The sequence below is a fragment of the Rhinoderma darwinii genome, chromosome 7 (genome assembly GCF_050947455.1).
Source record: "Rhinoderma darwinii isolate aRhiDar2 chromosome 7, aRhiDar2.hap1, whole genome shotgun sequence".
NCBI lineage: Eukaryota > Metazoa > Chordata > Amphibia > Anura > Rhinodermatidae > Rhinoderma > Rhinoderma darwinii.
The window spans coordinates 87,501,960-87,526,170 of record NC_134693.1 but is presented as its reverse complement, the minus strand read 5'-3'; the positions used below and the strand labels follow the sequence as shown (position 1 = coordinate 87,526,170).

Sequence of the window (24,211 nt, the reverse complement as noted above, 5' to 3'; positions counted from 1 at the left end):
GTCAGTGTTAGTGAGCGTCAGTGTTAGTGAGCGTCAGTGTTAGTGAGCGTCAGTCAGCGTCAGTGAGCGTCAGCGTCAGTGAGCGTCAGTGAGCGTCAGCGTCAGTGAGCGTCAGCGTTAGTGAGCGTCAGCGTTAGTGAGCGTCAGCGTTAGTGAGCGTCCGCGTTAGTCAGCGTCCGTGTTAGTCAGCGTTAGCGTCAATTTATTCAGTGTCAATCAGTGTCAGCGTCACTTAGTTTCAGACCATCTGTTAGCGTCAGATCGTTCCATTTGTCAGTCAGCGTCCGTCATCGTCTTTTTGTCAGTGGAGTTTAGTCAGTGTTAGTTTTAGTGTCATAAAAAAATAAAAAAAATAGTGTACGTTCGTGTTAGGTCAGTCCGTCTGTTAGTCAGTGTCAGACCGTCTGTTTATAAAATCAGTCAGTGTAGTTTAGTCAGCGTCAGTTAGTCATCGTCTTTTTGTCAGTGTAGTTTAGTCAGCGTCAACTTAGTCTGCGTCAATTTATTTCGTGTCAGTCAGCGTCAGACCGTCAGTTAGCGTCAATCAGTGTGTGATTGTCAGTTATTGTTTTGTTTGTCAGTATAGTTTAGTCAGTGTTAGTGTCATAAAATAAAAAATAAAAAAACATTAGTGTACGTTAGTATTTAGTGTTTTACGTAAAAAAAAAAAAAAAGACCAAAAAATATATTTTTTGTATACATATACATTCAATAAAAATGGCCCGCAAAACCTTCACTGCAGAGGAGGCATATGAGATGCTCGCATCGGACACAGATACTGCGAGTGATGCTGGGTCCGCATTTGCTCTGTCCTCCTCAAGCGACACAGAGGAACCCCTTCGCAGTCGCAGGAGGGTTAGTGTTCAGGTAACACCTGCACCTGAACCCAATTGGTTGCCCCCAACCTCCTACACCCCCCAAGTACCGGACTTTACTGCTGCTGCAGGGGTCCAAGTCCAGACAGCAGGGCTGTCCGAGATTGAGTTTTTCCAGCTCTTTTTTTCGGACAGCCTTGTGGAAAATATTGTTGAGCAAACTAATCTATGTGCTCAACAATTTATTGCTGTCAACCCCGAAAGTTTTTATGCCAGGCTATACAGGTGGCATCCCACTGACAAAGCAGAAATGCTGCAGTACTGGGGATTGGTACTAAATATGGGCCTAACGAAAAAGCCATCGGTGAGGTCTTATTGGTCCACCGATATTTTGTACCACTGCCCCTTGTACCGCACCACAATGCCCAGGGCTCATTCTGAGGCAATACAGAAATTTTTACATTTCAATGACAATTCCCAGTGCCCCCCCCAGGATGACCCCAATTTTGATAGACTCTACAAAATTAGACCCCCTTATTTCCCATTTGGCCCAAAAATTTTCAGCATCTTATACCCCTGGCAGAGAAATTGCCATTGACGAGTCCCTGGTGCATTTCAAGGGAAGGGTGAAGTTCAGGCAGTATTTGCCCAACAAACGTGCCAGGTATGGCATAAAAATTTACAAGTTGTGTGAGTCGGAGTCGGGCTACACTCACACGTTTAAAATATACGAGGGAAGGGACCGTCAAATTGAGCCCCCAAACTGTCCACCTGTCCTGACCACAACTGGGAAGATTGTCTGGGACCTTTTGCACCCACTGTTTAATAAGGGGTACCACTTGTATATAGACAACTGGTATACAAGTGTACCCCTGTTCAATGCCTGGCGGACCATTTACAATTACCGTCCCTTTGATTTACCATAACCATTTCACCATTTAAAAATTTAAGATTCCCCATAACAAAACTAAAAATTCCCATTCTACCCCTAGATGGATTTGTAATACCGTGTAGTATCTGCACAATTTTTTAGGCCTTTGCAAACATGACATGTGCCCAAAAATCATCCAAGTAAAATAAGGCCTCAAAATCCTTGTGGTGTTCTTATACTTTCTGGCCCTGCCATACGTCCAGCAACAGCAGATTAGAGCCAATTTGAGGGTATTTCTAAACTCAGAAGAAATGGGCCAATAAGTGTTGAGGTGCTTTTTTTTTTTTCACTTGCATAATCAGTGTCTGAAAAATCGGTCCTATAAATGAAGCATTTGTGAAAAAATTTGAAAATGTCCTTTTTCCACTCCACATTTCCACAAGATTCTGCAAAGAAACTGTGACGTCAAAAAAGTGATGACACCCATAGATAAATTCCTTGAGTGGTGTAGTATTCAAAATGGGGTAATTTCTGGGTGTTTTGCATCGTTATGGGGGCTCAGGGTCTCTTCAAAGATCAAATGGGGCTGTTGTACCAATCATGCAAAACTTGGGCCCTGATAATCTAAGGCTGCTCCTTCACTTCCAGGCACTGCCATGTGTCCACACAACATATTTGGATCACTTTGGGGGTATCTCCGAACTCGGTACAAATGAGCCAATAAATGTTGAGGTGTTTTTCTTCACTTGCATGCTCGGAACAATCTGTCTTACAAATGAAACATTGGTGAAAAAATTGAAAATAGCTTTTTTGACGCCAGATTTCGACAAGATTCTGCAAAAAAAATGTGTGGTCAAAAATGTGATCGCACACCGAGAAAAATTCTTAGAGGGGTGTAGTTATCAAAATGGGGCCATTTCTGAGAGTTTCCCATCATTATGGGGGCTCAGTCTCATACAAAACTTGAGTCCTGAAAACCTAAGGCTTCTCCTTCACTTCCATGCACTGCCATGTGTCCACACAACATATTTGGACCACTTTGGGGGTATCTCTGAACTCGGTACAAATGGGCCAATAATGCTTTTCTTCACTTGCATGCTCTGTGTCTGAAAAATCTGTCCTATGAATGAAGCAGTTGTGAAAACATTTTAAATGTTCTTTTTCACGCCAGATATCCACAAGATTCTGCAAAAAAATTATGGGGTTAAAAAAATTGATCACACCCCTAGAAAAAAATTCCTTGAGGGGTCCAGTTTCCAAAATGGTGTCACTTTTGGGGGGTTTCCACTGTTTTGGTCCCTCCAGGGCATTGCAAACGCGACATGGCACTGAAAACTATTCCTGCAAAATCTGTTCTCCAAAATCCAAATGACGCTCCTTCTCTTCTGAGCCCTGCTGTGGGTCCAAACAGCAGTGTATTACCACATATGTGGTATTGCCGTAATCGGGAGAAATTGCTTTACAAATGTAGTGGTGCTTTTTCTCTTTTATTCCTTGTAAAAATTTAAAATTTCTATGTTTTTTCAGAAACAAAGTAGATTTTCATCTTTACACACAAATTCAAATAGATTTCGCAAAACAACTGTGGGGTCAAAATGCTAACTATACCCCTAGAAAGATTCCTTGAGGCGTGTAGATTCTAAAATGGGGTCACTTTTTCTCTGTTTTTACTGTATCGGCAGCACAAGAACTCTTCAAACCTGACATGGTGCCTAAAATATATTCTAAAAAAAGGAGGCCCCAAAATCCCCTAGGTGTTCCTTTGCTTCTGAGGCCTGTGCTTCAGTCCGTTGGCACACTACGGCCACATGTGGGATATTTCTAAAAAGTGCAGAATCTAGGCAATAAATATTCAGTTGCATTTCTTGAGAAAAACTTTCTGTGTTACAGAAAAAAATGGATTACATATGAATTTTGGCAAAAAAAAATGAAATTTGTAAATTTCACCTGTATTTTGCTTTAATTCTTTTGAAATTCCTAAAGGGTTAAAACACTTTCTGAATGCTGTTTTGAATACTCTGAGGGGTGCATTTTTCAAAATGGCTTGATTTATGGGGACTTTCTAATATATAAGGCCCACAAACTAACTTCAGAACTGACCTGGTCCCTGAAAAAATGGCCTTTTGAAATTTTCTTGAAAATATGAGAAATTGCTGCTAAAGTTCTAAGCCTTGTAACGTCCTAGAAAAATAAAAGAATGTTCCAAAAATGATGCAAATAAAAAGTAGACATATGGGAAATATAAACTAGTAAGTATTTTGTGTGGTAATACTATCTGTCTTCCAAGCAGATAGATTTAAATTTCGAAAAATTTTAATTTTTGCAAATTTTCTCGAAATTTTGATGTTTTTCACAAATAAATATTGAATTTATGGACCAAATTTTTTCACTAACATAAAGTACAATATGTCACGAGAAAACAAATCTCAGAATCGCTTGGATAGGTAAAAGCATTGCGGAGTTATTACCACATAAAGTGACACATCTCAGATTTGAAAAATCGGCTTCGTCCTGAAGGCCAAAACAGGCTCAGTCCTGAAGGGGTTAACGTTAAATATCTCAGCGAAAAAAATCTCAATCGTTTGCAGCATCGTTTTTGTATTGAAAAGAGCTTTCAAATGAAACCGACCCCCCCCCCCCAGTACCATTTGAGATTTTGCACTTCCCAGTATTACAGCAAGGCAAATCGGGCAAAGCAGCCTGACTTACAGCTGCTGTAAAAGTGGGAGGGAGACTCACCGCCTCCCTATTTTTGGCTACAAGCCAGGAAAAGGGGTCTTCAAATTGCTAAGCATTGTCCAGCTCTCATTTTGGGAGTGTTTTTACAATGGCAGCTGGCAGAAGCTGCAGAACACACCAAAAGGCTAAGGCTGGATTTACACGAGCGTGTGCGTTTTGCGCACGCAAAAATGCAGCGTTTTGCGCCCGCAAAAGGCACTTAACAGCTCCGTGTTTCATCACCATATGCTGCGTGATTTTCGCGCAGCCGCCATCATTATGAATCTCTGTTTGTATGTTTGTAAACAGAAAAGCACGTGGGGCTTTTCTGTTTTCATTCATACTTTTTACTGCTCTTGCACGAATCACGCGCGTCACACGGAAGTGCTTCCGTGTGCTGCGCGTGATTTTCACCCACCACTGACTACAATGGGTGCCTGGTTTACACGAGCGTGTGCGTTTTGCGTGCGCAAAAGGCACTTAACAGCTCCGTGTGTCATCAGCGTATGATGCGCGGCTGCGTTATTTTCGCGCAGCCGCCATCATTATGACACTCTGTTTGGATGTTTGTAAACAGAAAAGCAAGTGGTGCTTTTCTGTTTACATTCAGAGTTTGACAGCTGTTGCGCGAATCACGCTGTTCACACGGAAGTGCTTCCGTGCGGTGCGCGTGATTTTCACGCACCCATTGACTTCAATGGGTGCGTGATGCGCAAGCAGCGCACAAATATAGGACATGTCGAGTTTTTTTCAGCGGACTCATGCTGAGCAAAACTCACGGACTGTCTGCATGCCCCCATAGACTTATAAAGGTCCGTACGACACGCGTGAAATGCACGCGTGTCGCACGGACGTATATCACACTCGTGTAAACGAGGCCTAAGAGTGATGAAAGTCCAGAGGGAAGACCCTGTGGTGAATGACTTTTCAGTTGGCAGGTTCACACGGCGTGTATTTGACACTGTTTTTTGACGTATTTTACGCATCAAAAAACGCGTCACGCTTGATTAAGCTTTCCATCTGTATCAATGGGAAAGCGTGCCGTTAGTACATACAACGCGATTTATTTTTTATGCGAGCGTTTTAAGACGCGTTGTGGAAAAAGAAGCGTCTTTTCAATTTTTTGTAAGTAAAGGCTGCCAAATGTTCCCATAGTCAATAGGACCCCTAATGATGCAAAATGCTTAAAAAAACACACCTGTATTGTAAAAGGCACTTCACAAGAAATGCTAGTGTGTTTTACACATCTACTGGTAGTTTTGTTTTTGAGTGTCATGTGAACATTAACATTCCCTAAGGGAATTATTTTTAATTGGCCTGTAGTTTATATTGCAGTGCAGGGAGAAGATATAAGTCGCTGTAGGTGAGAAGATTTTTATTTTACTAACTTTATTTTTTTATTTTGCAGGTTCTGCTTGACCGTTTGGACTATGTCATAGATACGCTGGACTACTTCGATCTGTTTTTTGTTTTGTTTTTTTTAAAAATGGGGTTGTACGGGGGAGTTTTTATTTGTATAAAAAAATATTTTCTTAGGGTGTGTTCAAACAGTGCGGTTTTGCCACGTTTTCACCACGCAGCCGAAAACCACATAGAAAAAATTGTGGTAAAAACACATGCGCTACTTGATGTGGTTTTCGTTCACACGGGAGAGGGTGCAGTTTTGCCGCATATTTGAATACACCCTTAGGGCCTGTTCACACAGACTTTTTTTGCAGGCAGAAAAAAAATGTGCCTCAGAATTCCTTCAGGAATTTTGAAGACTATTTTAAACTGCCTGCACTTTTTTTCCGCTGTTTTCTCGGCCGTTTTAATCTGCGGCCATTGAAGCTAATGCAAGAACCATGGGCAAAAACGCCTCTGAAAATATTTCAATGGGAGGTCGGAGTCGGAAGCCGCAAGAAAGGAAACTGCCCTTTATTTATTTATTTTTCCCCTGTGAGCGGTCAAAAACCACCCGTGAAAAAAAACTGCCTCTGACTCCCATTGAAATCAATGCGGGGAGATTTAGTGGGTTTTATGGCACTAATTCCGACATGATTTCCGCATCAAAATCGGTGCCTGTAAGCTCTGTTAACAAGAAGTTATCTCTGTTTTTTAGTACTTTATTACCACCTTCGCAATGGCAGTTGTCTGTTTGACGACGTCCATTACTAAGGCGCAGCTTAAGGCTCATTCACACGGACCCATGCATTTCAGTGGGGCCGTTCAGGCGACTGTTCTTTCAACTGAGCGTGTGAACGCTCCCCTGAAAAATAGGACATGTCCTATTTTACTGTGTGTCACGCATCCCTCCATAGACTAGTCTGTGGGACATCCGAGACAACGCGTCCCGCGCGGGTCCACCTCAGATGTGGAAAACGGCAGTTTTTCACGTCTGAGGTGGGCTACGTTCGTGAATGTAGCCTGAGGGTATGTTCACACGACCTATTTTCAGACGTAATTCAGGCGTTTTACGCCTGAAAAGACTGCTCCATTACGTCTGCAAACATCTGCCCATTTCTTGCAATGGGTTTTACGATGTTCTGTTCAGACGAAGTGTAATTTTACGCGTCGCTGTGTAAAAATACGTCCGCGTCAAAGTGCATGTCACTTCTTTGGACGTTTTTGGAGCCGGTTTTCATTGACTCCATTGAAAAACAGCTCCAATTACGTCCGTAATGAACGCCGCGAAAAATGCAAGTACTTGCAATTACGTCAAATTCAGGAGCTGTTTTCGCCTGAAAACAGCCCCGTAATTTCAGACGTATTTTGCGTTTGCGTGTGAACATACCCTTAGCGTTAGCCAGTAAAAAGGCTGCAACTAACCCCTCATTATTACCCCGATACCCACCGCCCCCAGGGATATCTGGAAGAGCAGGGTGCGATCCAGTACCCGACCATCTATAGTGGCGGCCGGGCACTTGGGCAGCCGCAGGCTGGCATTAGTAGGCTTGGAAGGTCCAAAAACAGTGTCCCTTCCCACCCTGGTAATACTAGGTTGCGGCTGTTTTGTATCTATCTGATCATGAAAATGGGGGGGACCCCACTTAGTTTTCGTCATTTATATATATATATATATGTATATGTGTGTGTGTGTGTGTGTGTGTATGTGTATATGTATGTATGTATATATATATATATATATAATGTATATTTTTTTTATTTTTTATTTTTTTTAAAAGACTGTGGGGTCCCCCGCATTTTCATAACCAGCCAGATACAACACCTGTATTTTTGGCCCTTCCCAGCCTAATACCAGCCTGCGGCCGCCCCATTGCCCGACCATCACTACAGACTGGTATCTGCTTTTCCCGATACACCCCACACTGGTTGCGGTGAGTAATAATGGGGGTGTTGGTGCTAGCCTTTTTTACTGGCTAACATTAAGCCCCGCCTTAGTAATGGATTTCGTCAAACAGACAACTGCCATTACTAAGGTGGTAATAAAGTATAAAAAAAACAGAAAATATTTTTTTATTGAAATAAAAACTCCCCCACACAACCCTGTTTCACCATTTTATTTAAAGTAAAAAAAAAAAAGTAGATCATCAAAGTAGTCCAATGAATCTACGACGTAGTCCAAACGATCCAGTGGAACCTGCAAAAAAAAGAAAAAGTTCGTAATATGTCGCTGCGTCTTCATTCCTTGTTTCTACTGTGAATCGACATGTAATTACATGGCGGTTCACAGTAGGATCAAGGAAAAACGGAGCAGCGATACCCGCCGCTGATGCTTCAAAACAGCTGATAAGTGGCTCTTTTGAAGGAACAGCGACGAGCACCGCTGCTCCGGCGAGCGCACTCCCCCCCCCCCCCACACACACACACACACACACACACACACACACACACACACACACACACACATGACACACACACATGACACACACACACCATACCTGCATCCGGTCTTCTCGAAAATGGCGCCGGCTTTCCCCCTACAAACCAGCTACTATGCTGGATTGCTCTGAACTGCGCATGCTCAGTACAGAGCGAGACGGCAGAAGCGCAGGATGTAACTAACGGGTCCCGTTCGTTATGTTCCGTGCCCTGTAGCTGCCGTATTCCATCGGCGTATTTGTCGTTAAGAGACACATACACCGATAAAATATAACATGGCAGCCCCGAGGTAAGTGAAAAAAGTATTCGGGTATGTTCAGACTACCTATTTTCAGCTGTTTTTCTGGCCGTCAACGTCCGGAAAAATGGCTGAAAAATTGGAAGCAGAATGCCTACAAACATATGCTCATTTCAATGGGAAATAGAGCATTCTGTTCTGACGGAGCATTCTTTTTACGCCTCATTTTCAAAAAACAAAGTGCATGTCACTTGTTGAGCCGTTTTTTGACTCAATAGAAAAACGGCCGTATAAAACGCCATGAAAAACGCTAGTTTGATTAAAAAACTGTAGAAAATCAGGAGCTGTTTTCCCTTGAAAACCGCTCCGTATTTTGTTAACCGTTTGAACATACCCTTAATAAAAAAAATTCATGTGAAAAAATAAAGGACATATACAATTTTATTAAATAAAAACACAAATTAATAAAATAAAATAATTCATGACACCTTTCCTTTAAAACTGCATAATAAAACCTGCACGTTTTGAAAAACACCTAAAGCCTTATTCACATGACCGTTTGACGGCGTTTTTTTCAACGGCTGTCACACAGCCGCATTAAAACTGATGTGCTTCTATGGGGCTCTTCACAAGGCCGTTATTTTAAATGACCCGTGAAAACAAAGGACATGTCCTATTTTTGCTTGTCTTCCCGGATCTTTGAATAGACTCAAGTCTATGAGGATTCCGTGAATACTGGTCCCGCACAGATTACATATCAGTTGTGAAAAACTGCTGTTTTTCACGGGCAATTTGACACCCGTTCGTATGATTAAGCCCTAACGGACCATACACACCTTTTGATGCAGGTAGAACCTGTTGCTGTTTTTACCGCGGTTACGTAAAAAGACCCATTAAGTCGCAGTAAAACGTATGCGGTTATCGGATGTGTATTTTTTTCTGCGGTTTTTACCACACCTCAACCGCGACGTGTGTATGAACCCTAATGGTGATTTGTGTTTAGTTATTTCTATATTCTATGAATGCTCCTAAATGCTTTGATTGTTGGATGACGGGTGATATACAGTATCTTGGTGCACCTCCAGGTGAGATCATTTCCAAATTACGATTGTAGTGCTATGTAGAAATTTAGTGTAGGAAACTATGGATTTGAAGACTGAGGGGAAAAACTCCAGAATCCAGATTTTACTTTATTGTGAATAAGACTATTTAAAATGTTAAATTTAATTTTACATTTGAAAACACACACATTTTGGGGCGGGTCGAAATCACAGAGTGCTTTAACCATCTATTCTTTCTGGCGTTTTCTTTGAGATTTACTTGAATAGGGAGAAACATGGTTATCCATAGAAGCAGTTCTAAACACAATTTCTTCTGTAAAAACAAAAAGTGGTAAACCTACATGTGGTTTTTTCCCCCCCCTGTTTTTTACCTGGCCAAGTTTTGCAGCTTTTTAATGCACCACACTCAGGAATTCTTTGTTTATTAGTTCTTCGTGTGTGTGTGTGTGTGTGGCTGTAAGGCTACATTCACTGGACAGTGGAAAAAAAATGGCTATTAAAAACGGATCAACTGTCCGTTTTTTACATCCGTGTGTCTGCAAATTTTCATCCATTTCCAGCCCGTCTGTCCGTTTATAATGGCCATTTGACATCCGTTTTTCATGGCCGTTAAAAAAACTGATGAATTTCATTTGTCAGGCTTCTTTTGTCCCAACCCCCTGAAAACACGCAAAGGAAGGTCACATGCCACGCAGCCTCCCCGTAAAGCAACACACACCCTATAATTTTCCAGGACTGTCTCTTGACTATATACAATGCCCCATATACTAGCAACAATACCCGACATTTTATTAATAAACTTCCGGCTGAATGCCCTACACACTAACCAATGCAACGCCGTCTTCTTCAGGTGTGGTCTGTAGTCTTCACGGGTTCTGTGAAGGCGGCGCGATGATTTCATCGCGTCGCCTTCACAGAACCCGTGGAGACTAGAGACCACATCTGAAGAAGACGGCACTGCATCGGTGAGTGTGTAGTGCATTCAGCGCCACCGATAGCCAGCAAGAGAACCAATAGTTCCCCTGCCTCTTGAATCCCCATGTCACAGATCCATTTTTAACGGTTGTTACATGTATTAATGGCTGTGAAAAACGGATCCATTGACTTCTATCAGGGCTGTCTGGCCGTGAAAACGACCAGAAATAGGACGTCTTATTTTTTGACGTCCAATATTCACGGGCCGTTAAAAAAAAGCAGCCGTGTGAATACACCCATAGAACATCATTGTTCTGAAAACGGCCGTTTTTTTAATTTTTAAAACATCATTTTTATTAACAGTTTTCACATTTTCTTACAAACATTTCACGCAAAGGTTGCATCATGAGTGCGCAGCACTCAACTGTCATTGAATTATAGTTGAATTAAATTCAACATAACATAACATACAAACATGGCATAAGTGTCGATCTTCATATAGACCGAAAACATGACTTCCCCCATCCCCGACACGACTTAGGTCATCAATGAGTATCTACTTATCATTTATCCCCTGACTAGATCAAAGTTGCAAACCCCCTAAAGTGCCTGCCAAGAGCTGCGTATAATACCACTTTGTGTGCCTGAAAAGCGTAACAATTTCCACTACCTCGGCTGCTGTGCACTGCGATTCTATGAATATTTGCCATTTATCGAATAGCTTCTTTGTTCCCGTTTCCTTCCGTCTTTCCACCTCCACCCTCTCAAGAACTAATAACTGTTTCAGACGAGACACAATCAGTTCTAACCCCGGCGTGTCTGTTTCCAGCCATTTACTCAGGAGGCATCTCAAGGCCACCAGCAAAATCGTGTGCACCAGCAGGGGAGGTGATCTCACCCCTCGAGCACCCTCTTCCTCCGGTGGCCGCGCCTGATGGAACAATAGCGCTTGAGGTGTCATTGGGAGGTTCGTTTTCCAATGATCCGCAATATATTTGTGTACCATCTCCCAAAATCGCTTCGTATGTACACACCCCCATACTCCATGCCATAAATTCGTCAGGGGTGTGTTGCATTTGGGACAACACGTAATGCGGTCGGGGAAGGATTGTGAAGGCAAAATATTAAAGCCATAAATAGCTGAATGCATCAATTTAAAATAGGTTTCCCTCCAGCTCTCGTTTATAACACTCCTCCGTACCGTCTCCCAACCCCCCAATATGATCTCACCTATACCTGGATCTTGGGTCCACCGTTCCCAGACTTTGAAATTAACCCTTGATTGCGGACGCACAAAAACATCCCCCAGTGCTCAATACAACCCTGAAATAGTCGCACGCCCTGTCGTTGGACCTATGACCTCATCTGCGAGGTGGCTTCCTTTATTCAAATCCCTGAGCCTAGAGGTGCAAAATGCTCGTACCTGAAGAATTTGTAAGAAATTAACCCTACCTTCTAGGGGTCTGAGTTTAGTGGTGATTTCCGCCCCGGTTAACCACCTCCTTTCCTCCATATGCATAAGATCCCCTGCGTTATTAATGCCTATCGTCCCCCAAGAGGCAAATCCGTCTCCCTTGCCTACTCCCGGCAAAAACTCCGGGTGTCTGCTCAACGGCATATGTTTCGATACCAGGTGAGGTACATCAAAGTGCTTACGTACCGCTTTCCAAGCTAGGACTGTATATCTCAATACAATGGAGGTTTTGAGACGGCACGGAAGAGAGGCAACTCTACAATGTAGCAAAGCCTTCAGGTTCCAGGGTGAGGCATACTCACCCTCCAGATCTATGTTGGAATAATGGCTCGTTTCGTGAAGCCAATCTACTACATGACGAAAAAGACATGCCACGTTATAACCCCTGATATTCGGGAAGTTCACACCCCCTTCTTGTTTGCCCATCATGAGCTTAGTAAGTGCAATGCGAGGCCTTTTTCCTGCCCATATACATTTTGTGAATGAGGAAGTCAGTTTAGAGACATCCACATGTTTCAATAGGAGAGGGAGTGTTTGAAAGGGGTATAGCAATCTGGGGAAACTAACCATCTTAATCAGGTGGCATCTCCCCAGGAGGGATAACGGCAATTGGCCCCATCGGGTGAGCTCCGCTTGTATTTTTTTCAATAACGGGGGATAATTTAGGCCATACAGGGTATCTGGCACCTTCCCTATCTTGATGCCCAGATAAGTAATGCAATGTTCAACCGGGGATATCCCACATCCCAAGGATTGCCAAAAGGTCTTAGGCAATGGTTTGCCCAACTCCAGCAGTTCGCTTTTAGCTAGGTTGACTTTATAGCCCGAGCATTGCCCAAATTCCTGTAAAAAGTGAAAAACCGACATTAAATGCTCTTGAGGATTTGACATAAAAAGTATAACGTCATCCGCAAACAGGGCTAACTTAACCACCAGAGACCCTACCTGAATACCTCTGAACATATCAGATTCCTCCAGGAATCTAGCCATAGGTTCCAATGCTAGATTGAATAACAGGGGTGACAGGGGGCATCCCTGCCGGGTTCCTTTATGTAACTGAAAGGGATCCGACAGGAATCCTGAGGAGTGAACGCGTGCCTGTGGGTTATTCTAGACACCCTTCAAGAAGACTCGGAAGGCTCCCTGGATGTTCATTTTGTCCAGCACCATCCCCAGCCATTCCCATTGTATGTTATCAAAGGCTTTCTCTGCGTCTAGCGCTAAAAGTGCCGGCCGGGTACCTGGCTGGGGATCGTGCCTGACTGTTTCTAGCACCGTCAACACTTTGCGTAAATTAGTCACTGCTGCCCTGCCCTTTACAAATCCTACTTGGGATTTTCCCACCAATGTGGGTAGATACGTAGCCAGACGATTGGCCAAAACTTTTGTGAGTAATTTCTGGTCATGGTCTATCAGTGATATAGGACGGTACGACCCCGGGTCAAGAGGATTCTTCCCCTTCTTGGGTAATACCTTTTATATGCGCTATTTTGGCCTCTGCTGGGAGAGCACCGGTCCTTAGTAAAATATTATAGTACGCCACCAAGGTAGGGCTAATTTCTTCTCTCAGAGATTTAAAAAACTCTCCTGTAAATCCATCTGGACCCGGGGCCTTTCCGTTGGATAAGGTCTTAATGGTACTCTGGATTTCCTCTGAGGTCATCTCTGCGCTCAAGTGGTCGTTCTGCTCCTGAGTGAGCCCTGGTAGCTTTACCTTCTCCAAAAATTCCCTACCTTTTTGGGGGTCTATGGGCGTGTCTGAGTAAAGGGCTTGATAGTATTTACTTAATATAGTGTTAATTTTTTTTGGGTCTGATGTAGGATTTCCATTGGGGTCGTTAAGTGTTGAAATGTGTGACTGTGCTAACCTCCCCTTCGCTAGTCGCGCTAATAATTTGCCCGCTTTATTGCCGAAACGCATTAGATCGGCATCAAATTGGGACCGGTAAATACTTTCTCTTTTGTCTAACCACTGATCAAATTGCCGCTTAGCTTCCCTCCATTTCTCCCCCAAAGGCGCTGATGGAGAGTGTAGAAATGCTGTGTATGCACACCGTAATCGGTCGCTCGCTACCTTGTACCCTTCGGTAGTCTTGCGTTTAAGATTAGACATAAATTGCATAATTTTCCCTCGTATTACCACTTTGGCTGTACGCCAATACAGTGACGGGTCCGAACGATGCGATGCATTATCCCCATCAAATTCCATCCACCACCCCTTAAGCTTCTGTATAAAGCCCTCATCCTTTGCCAGAAAGGCGGGGAACCTCCAAATAAAATCCGTTCCTCTAGCTACTGTGTCGGCCAAGGTAATGGTAACCAGGGCATGGTCCGAAATAACTAGATCCTCAATCGCCGCTTCACGTAATTGTCGAGATAATGCGTCATTAACTAGCAAGTAATCAATACGCGACCATGACTGATGAACATGAGAAAAATGTGTGTATTCCCGCGCATCAAGGTGTAAACTCCTCCAAGCATCTGTTAGGGCAGTGTGTCTTAAAAAGTCTGGCAAGATCTTATCCCTATTTCTCTGCGAACTAATCCCTGCGCTCCTATCTTCCCTGGAGGACCTTACAGTGTTAAGGTCTCCCCCTAGAATTAAAAGCCTAGTACGATCCTGCTGGAGTTGGGTTTCCAAATGACCAAAAAAACCTGTGTTAACCGTATTTGGGCCATACACATTATGAATACTGATAGTTTCCCCTGCATGTTCCATCACTAGATGGAGCCAACGGCCCTCATCATCACGCTCCTGGGACACCAGCGTAAACGCAAAATTTTTATGTACCAAAATTATAACTCCCGCCTTACCCTCCCTTGCCAGCGAGCCAAAAACCTGGCCCACCCAGAATTTTTGCAAGTATTTAAATTCTGGCTCGGTAAGGTGAGTTTCATGTAATAAGGCTACATCTGGGTGTAATCGTTTCATGTGTCGCAAAAGTTTGGTCCGTTTCTGTGGGGACCTCAACCCTTTAACGTTCCATGAGATTATTTTCATGTTATTGGGCAATGCATAAGATGAGCTAAAATGTCTAAAAGTCGTGATAGATTCGGGGAGTCAGATCCATCTTTTTCCAAGAGCCATGCGTAAACATTAAGAACATAGCCAAAACCCGGCTTATAAACCAAAACTAAACTCCATATCAAGGCCATCAGGCCAATACCAAAAAAAAACGAAAAATCACCTGCGGCAAGGGTTATCAGCCCCTTAATACCCATTAGCGTAAGAGACTTCACTTTTTTCTGTTGTGCCAAAACACGTCCCTCCCTCCCCCTCCCCCCCCAGTCCTGCATATATATCTCCTTCAATGAGTAAGCTGCACCTGCCCTTGCCATCTCATTAACCCTTTGTCGTCTGTGCAGAAATGTATACATTCTTATACCATCGGTTTAACATCCTAGAGTCCGTTTGGATTATATCATCACATGTCAAAATGAATCCTGTTTCACCTCTAGGCTTCCCTGCCTCCTTTTCCCAGATCTCCTACCTAACCTTCCCCAAGTATGCGACCTGTGGCAGATATAACTAATCCCTTGTGTAGTGGAGGCCTTGTATGCTTCCCGGTCGAGCACACCCACAAGGAGAGATCGCCGAGCCTGCCCTAACTCACTCTCTAATCTCCTGTAATGAAAATGCGGGAAAATACCAAAATGCATACATTTTAACATTATAACGTTATAACATTAGGTCAGCTGCTGACCAGTACAAGGTGTCGTATAAGACCGCCAAATGCCGCCCTCGGGACTTTAAAATTATCTGCAGCTGATCGGAACCTGGGATTGGTCTACAGCGTCCACAAGACCATCATCACATAAGACAAAATGGTGTTGAGAAGAGCTTCGCCCGTCAATCAGGAGACGTAGATCGGGTGCGGTCCCGCGTTCGCCTCTGCGGCTTCGGAGAGTCCCCTCCATTTCCGGATCGACCCTCCCGGGATCTTCCTGGTGTGGGCATTAAAGCTTCTGCCCAGGTTCGCTCCATATCTAGTCGATTCCGTTTGGCTTCTCTTGACTTGCGATTTGGACTGTGTTGGACTGCGACGCTCCTCGTGCTGGGGTCTGTGTCTGCAAAGCTCTGTAAGTGCGTCCTCCGCTTCCTTCGGTGTGGTGAAAATCTTGGTCCGCCCGTTTTCTTGAAACACCCGTAAGATGGCTGGGTACTGCAGGTTAAAACTTATTTTCGCTTGGAACAGCGCGGTACAGATCTTGCTGAAAGAACGCCTTCGTTTTGCGACCTCCGTAGAATAGTCCTCGAAAAGTAGCACTTTCATGCCCATTATTTCCAAATGACGCGATCTGCTGCGGAATGCCTTCATAAGTGCCACCTTATCATTGTAATCCAACAGCTTAAAGATTACTTGTCTGGGACGAAGCGAACTATGGTCATCTGCTGCTGGGAGATGTCTGGGGTCCGGCCCCACCCTGTGTGCCCTTTCCACCCGGCAGGGACGTGGAAGACCTAACGCTGCTGGCAATGTCCTCTCACATAATCACTGTAAATCAGAAGGGATCACCGCTTCTCTCAGACCCACCAGTCGTAGGTTGCTCCTCCTGGAGTGGTTTTCCAGATCCTCCACCTTGTCCCCCAACTGCGTAGTAGCAGACAGCACCACTTTAAGTTTGGATTGCAGGCGCTCATTTTCATCCTCCAGCAACGTCATACGCTGCTTTAATTCATCAGTCCTGGAAGTGACTTGTGCTAGATCCGCATGCACGCGGTTCAGGGAATCTTGCACCGTTTTTTCCAGTGCCTTTTGCAGGTCTGGCGCTATCTGCTTGGCCACTCCACGGGCCAGGGCTATATAATCAATGGGTGCAGGATGAGAAGAGACAATGTGCTCTGCAGGACTTGAAAGCTGGGACTGAGGGTGCTGCAGCTCATCTTCCTGTGTGTATAGCAGGGGCGCAGTGGCGGGAAGCGCCGCCATCTTAACTCCCTTGTCCACGGCCGCGGCTGAATCTTCCATGGCTGGTTTATGCGCACTTCTGAGGAGGTACCTGTCCATACAGGCACCACCGGGTATGTTTCTGCGTGCAGGGCTGGTGGCTTCACAGCGGATTGTCGTCGCCGGAGCGACTATTGCGAGCAAGCAGGCTGGACGGGAGCGGGAGCTCAGTCACTCTCGTCCTGCATCGCCAGCGCCGGAACCGGGAGTCTCGAAAACGGCCGTTTTTAACTGTCGTGTGAATGTAGACTAAAGGGGGAGTTTGTTCTTCAGTTTGACCGTGTTTCTATCTTTTTTAACAGTTTCCTAATGCTAGACAGGTGTAAGTTTACTGCAATATACTACAATGTTCTGAATTATCTGAAATCTGCATTATTGCTGTGTGCAAGACTTTTATAGTTACACAGCAAGTTTTTAAAAAAAGAATGCCATAACGTGGGGAGGTACCGTGCAGGTTTTGACATATTTTTCACTTCCCTTTAGGCAGATGAATTAGATGGAGAGATCGATCTCCGAACTTGTACTGACGTGCCTGAGTTTGCTGTACAGAGGAATTATGGCTTCCAGATTCATGTAAGTTTAACAATAAATGGTCTGCAGGAATTCGATTTTCATCTTGTATCAATGAATTCCATAAATAATTTTCTTTAAAGAAAGTATTTTATGTACTATTTTCCTAAGAAAAGAAATTGAAGACAGGGGTAGGAATTTATTAAGACTGTCGTTTCATATTCCAGTCTTAATATAAAGAAAGTTGGAGTAAAATGTGCCCCGTAATAAATTAGATTCATCTCTGGCCGTCCGTGCACCAGAAATTGGAATCTATATTAGCCATGAGTTGGGGCATAATGTATCTCAGTTTCTGGTGTGAATTATGGTAAATGTGTAGGGCCGTGTAATGGCAGCCCCTTCCGCTAAGCTCCACCCGCATTTTAGAAACGTCCCGTAAAAAATGTTTACAGAAAATTGAGATTTTCGTGCTATTTGTGACCTTTCAACAACATACAATGCCCATTACCAGTCAGCAGTATCGACTAATCTAAGCTTTACCTGCATTTTGGCCACTAACCATTTTACGGCAGTTGTCCTAAATCTTCATTCCCTATGCTGTCAAGGCTTTATATAACCTTTTTTTTTTTCTTCCTTTTATTCTTTGTCGTCCGTGCTTGTACTACGATACAATTAATTATTATGCTTGTCCTACAATAAATGTGGTGGTGGGGGGATGGGGTTGTTTTAGGCTGGAAGGCATTCTCTAGCCATAATCTTCCTCTGTGTGCAATAGGAGATAAAGCCCTTTCTCCTTTAGCTGTACCCTGCCACTCTAGGTGTTAAAATTCTTTTAAAACATTGTCCTCAAGTTTTTTTGTTTTGGTGTGGTGTGTATAATTTTTTGATTTTTAAAAGATTAAATTTATTTAGCATTGAAAAGAGAGGACTAAAGGGGGACATGATCAACTTTGTATAAGTATATAAATGGCCCGTACAAAAAATATTGTATCTTCAAATGACAAGGGGGCACTCCCTCAGTCTGGAATTAAAAATGTTCAACCTGCAGAGGCGACAAGCCTTCTTCACTGTGAGAACTGTGAATCTATGGAATAGTCTACCGCAGGAGCTGGTCACAGCAGGGTAAGTAGATGGCTTTAAAAAAGGCCTTGATAATTTCCTAGAACAAAAAAACATTTCAACATCTGACAATGTGTAGAATTATTGTTTGGCTGTTGATCCAGTCTGATTCGGAAACAGGAGGGAAATATTTTATTTTTCAACCAGTTAGTGACAGCCCATTAGTGTTTTTACAGCGGCCACTAATGTGCTTTAGGGCGGATTCCGACGAATGTGTTTTGCGTCCGTACCGGCCACGTGGTTTTCGCACGGACCTAGAGAAGTCTATGGGGCAGTGCAGACAGTCCGTGAGTTTTGCGCAGCGTTAGTCCGCTGCGTAAAACTCGCCGCGACATGTTCACGCATGCCCCACGGAAGCACTTCAGTAAAAGAATGAATGTAAACAGAAAAGCACCACGTGCTTTTCTGTTTACAAACATCCAAACGGAGTGTCATAAAGATGGTGGCTGCGCGAAAAGCACGCAGCCGCGGATCCATATGAACAGGGCACACGGAACTGTCGAGTGCCTTTTGCGCACGCAAAACGCAGCGGTTTTTGCGTGCGCAAAAACTGCACGTTCGTCTGAATCAGCCCTTATTCCGATTCAGTAACTTTTTTACGGCGCTGCATCAGACTAAAAATGAATACATTATTTAACAAACTCTGCGAATGCCGTAAAAAATAAAATAAAAAAACAATGCAAGAATTGCTGTTTTCTGTGCATCCTGCCTTTTAAAAAAAAAAAGTGATAGAAAGTGATCAAAAAGTCGCATGTACTCCAAAATGGTACCAATAAAAAAAAAATAACAAGTGGTCCTGCAAAATAAAAAAAGCCCTCATACAGCTGCATTGGCGGAAAAACAAAAAAGTTACGGCTCTTCAAATATGGAGATGCATAAACAAATCATTTTGAAAAAAAAGTGTTTTTACTGTGTAAAAGTAGTAAAACATAAGAAAACCATATATAAATTTGGTATCGTTGCAATCGTAACTGAATAAAGTTAATGTTATTTAAACCACGCGGTAAACTGCGAAAATTTAGGATGCAAAAAATAGTTGCGAAATTGTGATTTTGTTTTTCTTCTTTCCCAATCCCAAAAAAAACAAGTTCATGAATAAATGATATGTACCCCAAAATAGTGATATTACAAAATACAACTTTTTTTTTTTTTTTTTTACAAGTTATAGCTCTTTGAATGAGAGGATGGAAAAAAATTAAATAGGCTGTCACTAAGGCAGCATGGTTAATGCATTATGGTTATTTTTATTTCTTTATAATAAAAAAAAAAGGACTTTTTCTAATTCTATAGTTTACCCCTGTCTTCCATCCCTTGGTGGAACTTGATGGATATATGTATTTTTTTCAACCGTACTAACTATGTAACTAGAAGATGTGAAAATGCATTTCATAAAATGTTTACAGACAGAAAAGCAGTAATAAAAGTGCCTGTCACATGTGGTGACGACTGGGAGTGGTGTGACATCTCCTTGTGTCACCAGCTTGTTAACCTGCATTAAAAATGAAAGTGATTCTCTCCTTCCCTCTCTACTTCGGGCATGTTCCTCCCATTCATTGTTACAGTTCTGCCCATTTATGACCAGGGCTCTTCCCTGAATATATACAAGTCATTATTTTAGATTAATAGATTTAATTTATGCTATGCATTGGATTCTTCTTGTTTTGTGTTTTTTTTTTTTTTTTTCTACAATGTTAAAAAATATATATTTTCTTACTTAGACAAATGAAGGTGTTTTCACCCTTTCCGCCATGACATCTGGTATACGGAGAAACTGGATTGAAGCACTGAGAAAGAATGTCCACCCTGTTTCGATCCCTGATGTGATGAAGTAAGCCACTGTTTTACTTAAAATTCTCTCTCGTCATCAAAATTGGAAATTGAAACTCGTAGTTCCTGATGCAAAATCTATGCCCGGGCCCCAATTTTCATGTACCACTTACAGTACACTTGTGTGGCAGAGGGTCTTTTGGGTCCTCCTCATGGACCAGGGCCCGGGTTCACTTCAAGTCCTGCAGCCACAAAGGCAACCATTTGTTATAGTTTCTGAAATTTCATAAAGGTAAAATGAGTTTATGGAGAATTTATGTTGTGTTTTTTATTTGTTAATGTTACAGAAATCGGTCACCAATATGAACCCATTTAACTGAATGTCCACCTTTTTGAATATTGAATATTTTTAGTTGAGCTAAGTAGGTTAAAGGGTAACTAAACTATCAACAAACGTCTGACATATCATAGTGACATTGTAGATCAAATCTGTGGCACCCTGCAGGTTGTCTGGGTGCTGTAGGTAGGTTTCCCACCACGTAGATACTTTGAAAGATAAACACAAGCACTCCTTTTAGATGAAATATGCAAAAGGTGATTTATTTGAATAAGGAAATATTAGTACGCATACCCATTGTACAAGCTACCTTTCTCTCCAGCGTAATTTCTCCAAGGATTTTTTTCTATTGACCAGCGGCAATAGAGTTTGACAAAGGCCGGATTGTGGCTGAAACTTTACTTTTTCTCTTAATATTTCCTTATTCAAATAAATCACCTTTTGCATATTAAATCTAAAGGTGTGCTTGAGTTTCTTTCAAAATGTCATAGTGACATGTCAGAAGTTTTGATTGGTGCGGGTCCGAGCACTGAGACCTCCACCAATCGCTAAAACGTAGTGGAAGAAGTGCTAGTGTGAGCGCTCAGCCGCTTAGTTTTTGTTCAGGTTTTTCCGCATATTAATGTATCGTAGTACGGGCTCAGTAGAAATTCTATGAGCCCGTACTCCGATACATTGGCTTTCCGGAAAAAGCCGAGCAGGGACGATGCCGCTGAGCGCTCACATGAGCACTTCTGCCGCTTTGTTTTAGCGATTTGGTCAGGTTCTCAGTGCACTGACCCCCACCAATCAAAACTTCTGACATGTCACTATGACATGTCAGAAGTTTGAACATTTAGTTACCCATTAAATCCCCTGCATAGACACAGAGATAATAGATAACCAGCTGACAACCTGCAACCACCAATACAGGGAGCTTACAGTATGTAGATTATTATATAGTCAACTCCATAATGAGATTGCCATACTCCCTCTAGTGGCAGCTGTGAGTAGTCAGTATGTTATGTTTTAACTGTCTATGCATGGAATTTGTTGCTCTGTATAAAAAAATGAAAGCTCCAACCGTTATAAAGATATATTAAAAAATAAGTGAAAAATTTTAGACCTAAAAATAACATGATGATAACCGGTTTGGATTCACTCAAGCCGTCTAAAGTGTCATGGATGCAGCCACATGCCGAGTGGGATGCCTAATTAACATATAGGGCTTTTCGTCTGTACTGGCTACAGATTCTCTTCAACTGTATTTTTTTTCTTTTCTTGCCCCATACGGTATGTGTCTATAAACAAGGTAAACACTGCACGATTTAAAGGGAAAGTTAAAAAGTTTACCATTCTAAAGGAATCCAATGACCATTTTGTTTTAATGTAATGTATGTGTTTTTGCGTACTAATAACTAACTTTTCCAGTATAGGTTTACTAAAATTTGTGTTTAGTTTTAGCGCTGCATCTTCTATGTATCTACTATACATAGAAGTTACATAATAACAAAGCTATACGTATGGTAGATACATAGAAGCTGCCACACTAAAACGGTTTTCATAGTCTTTAAAGAGGCTCTGTCACCACATTATGAGTGGCCTATATTGTACATGATGTGATCGACGCTGTAATGTAGATGACAGCAGTGTTTTTTTTATTTAGAAAACGATCATTTTTGACAGTTATGACCAATTTTAGCTTTATGCTAATGACTTTCTCAATGGACAACTGGGCGTGTTTTACTATATGACCAAGAGGACGTTGTACAGAGGAGTGTATGACGCTGACCAATCAGAGATATGCATTTCTCTCCATTCATTTACACCGCACATAGTGATATAGCTATATCGCTATGTGCAGCCACATAAACACACTATAACATTACTGCAGTGTCATGACAATGAATAGACATTACCTCCAGCCAGGACGTGATGTGTATTCATTCTCCTGACCACTTCTGTAGCGTTTCTGTGATGCACAGCACAGCGAGATCTCGCTGTGAATGACAGTTTACAGCGTAATCTCGCGAGACTACTCCTGCTATGCTGTAGCTCACAGAGCCGCTACAGAAGTGGTCAGGATTCTGAATACACATCCATCACGTCCTGGCTGGAATTAATGTATACTCATTGTCAGGACACTGCAGTAACGTTATAGTGTTTATGTGACTGCACATAGCGATATAGCTATATCGATATCTGCAGTGTAAATGAATGGAGAGAAGTGTATGACGCTGATTGGTCAGCGTCATACACTCCTCTGTACAACGCCCACTTGGCCATATAGTAAAACACGCCCAGTTGTCCATTGAGAAACTCATTAGCATAAAGCTAATATAGGTCATAACTCCGTCAAAAATGATAGTTTTTCTAAATAAAAAAAACACTGCTGTAATCTACATTACAGCGCCGATCTCATCATGTACAAGATAGGGCACTTATAATGTGGTGACAGAGCCTCTTTAAGACCTCCATATTGAATGCTCTCTGCATGCACTGATCTAGCTTGCAACAGATAGAGGTGACCACAAACAGTCATGCGGATCCAGAATGGTCACCTTCTATACTGCCAAAATGCTGACAGCGAGTAGCTGTTATCCAGTCACATGCTAATTCTTACTAGAATAATCGTTTCATGTAGCCATATTTTTTAAGTTGAAGAATTACATGTAAAACCGTCCTGAAATATTTAACAGACACTTTTTGGTTGAGAACCGAACATGGCACCCCTGCAGGGCACATTTAAAAAAAAACTATTTAAAGAGGCTCTGTCACCAGATTTTGCAACCCCTATCTGCTATTGCAGCAGATAGGCGCTGCAATGTAGATTACAGTAACGTTTTTATTTTTAAAAAACGAGCATTTTTGGCCAAGTTATGACGATTTTCGTATTTATGCAAATGAGGCTTGCAAAAGTACAACTGGGCGTGTTGAAAAGTAAAAGTACAACTGGGCGTGTATTATGTGCGTACATCGGGGCGTGTTTACTACTTTTACTAGCTGGGCGTTCTGATGAGAAGTATCATCCACTTCTCTTCAGAACGCCCAGCTTCTGGCAGTGCAGATCTGTGACGTCACTCACAGGTCCTGCATCGTGTCGGCACCAGAGGCTACAGTTGATTCTGCAGCAGCATCAGCATTTGCAGGTAAGTAGCTACATCGACTTACCTGCAAATGCCGATGCTGCTGCAGAATCATCTGTAGCCTCTGGTGCCGATGTGTCCTCGCTCGTCTGACACGATGCAGGACCTGTGAGTGACGACACAGCGTGATCTCTCGAGAACACGCTGTGTGTCTGCACTGCCAGAAGCTGGGCGTTGTGAAGAGAAGTGGATGATACTTCTATACACAACGCCCAGCTAGTAAAAGTAGTAAACACGCCCCGATGTACGCACATAATACACGCCCAGTTGTACTTTTACTTTTCAACACGCCCAGTTGTACTTTTGCAAGCCTCATTTGCATAAATACGAAAATGGTCATAACGTGGCCAAAAATGCTCGTTTTTTAAAAATAAAAACGTTACTGTAATCTACATTGCAGCGCCTATCTGCTGCAATAGCAGATAGGGGTTGCAAAATCTGGTGACAGAGCCTCTTTAAAAGAAAACAGGATATAACCCATTTGGGGGAG

The 24,211-nt window shown here is 42.7% G+C and overlaps 1 protein-coding gene across 2 annotated transcripts in view; it reads left to right on the top strand.

Moving 5' to 3' along the window:
* The window catches only part of TRIOBP (TRIO and F-actin binding protein), a 412,380-nt gene that overhangs the window by 231,727 nt on the left and 156,442 nt on the right, over positions 1-24,211 (top strand). For both annotated transcript variants that reach the window (XM_075833639.1, XM_075833638.1), the window contains exons 7-8: positions 17,347-17,436; positions 20,211-20,320. In XM_075833639.1, the coding sequence (XP_075689754.1) occupies positions 17,347-17,436; positions 20,211-20,320 (200 nt within the window). The remainder of the gene's footprint in view (positions 1-17,346; positions 17,437-20,210; positions 20,321-24,211) is intronic.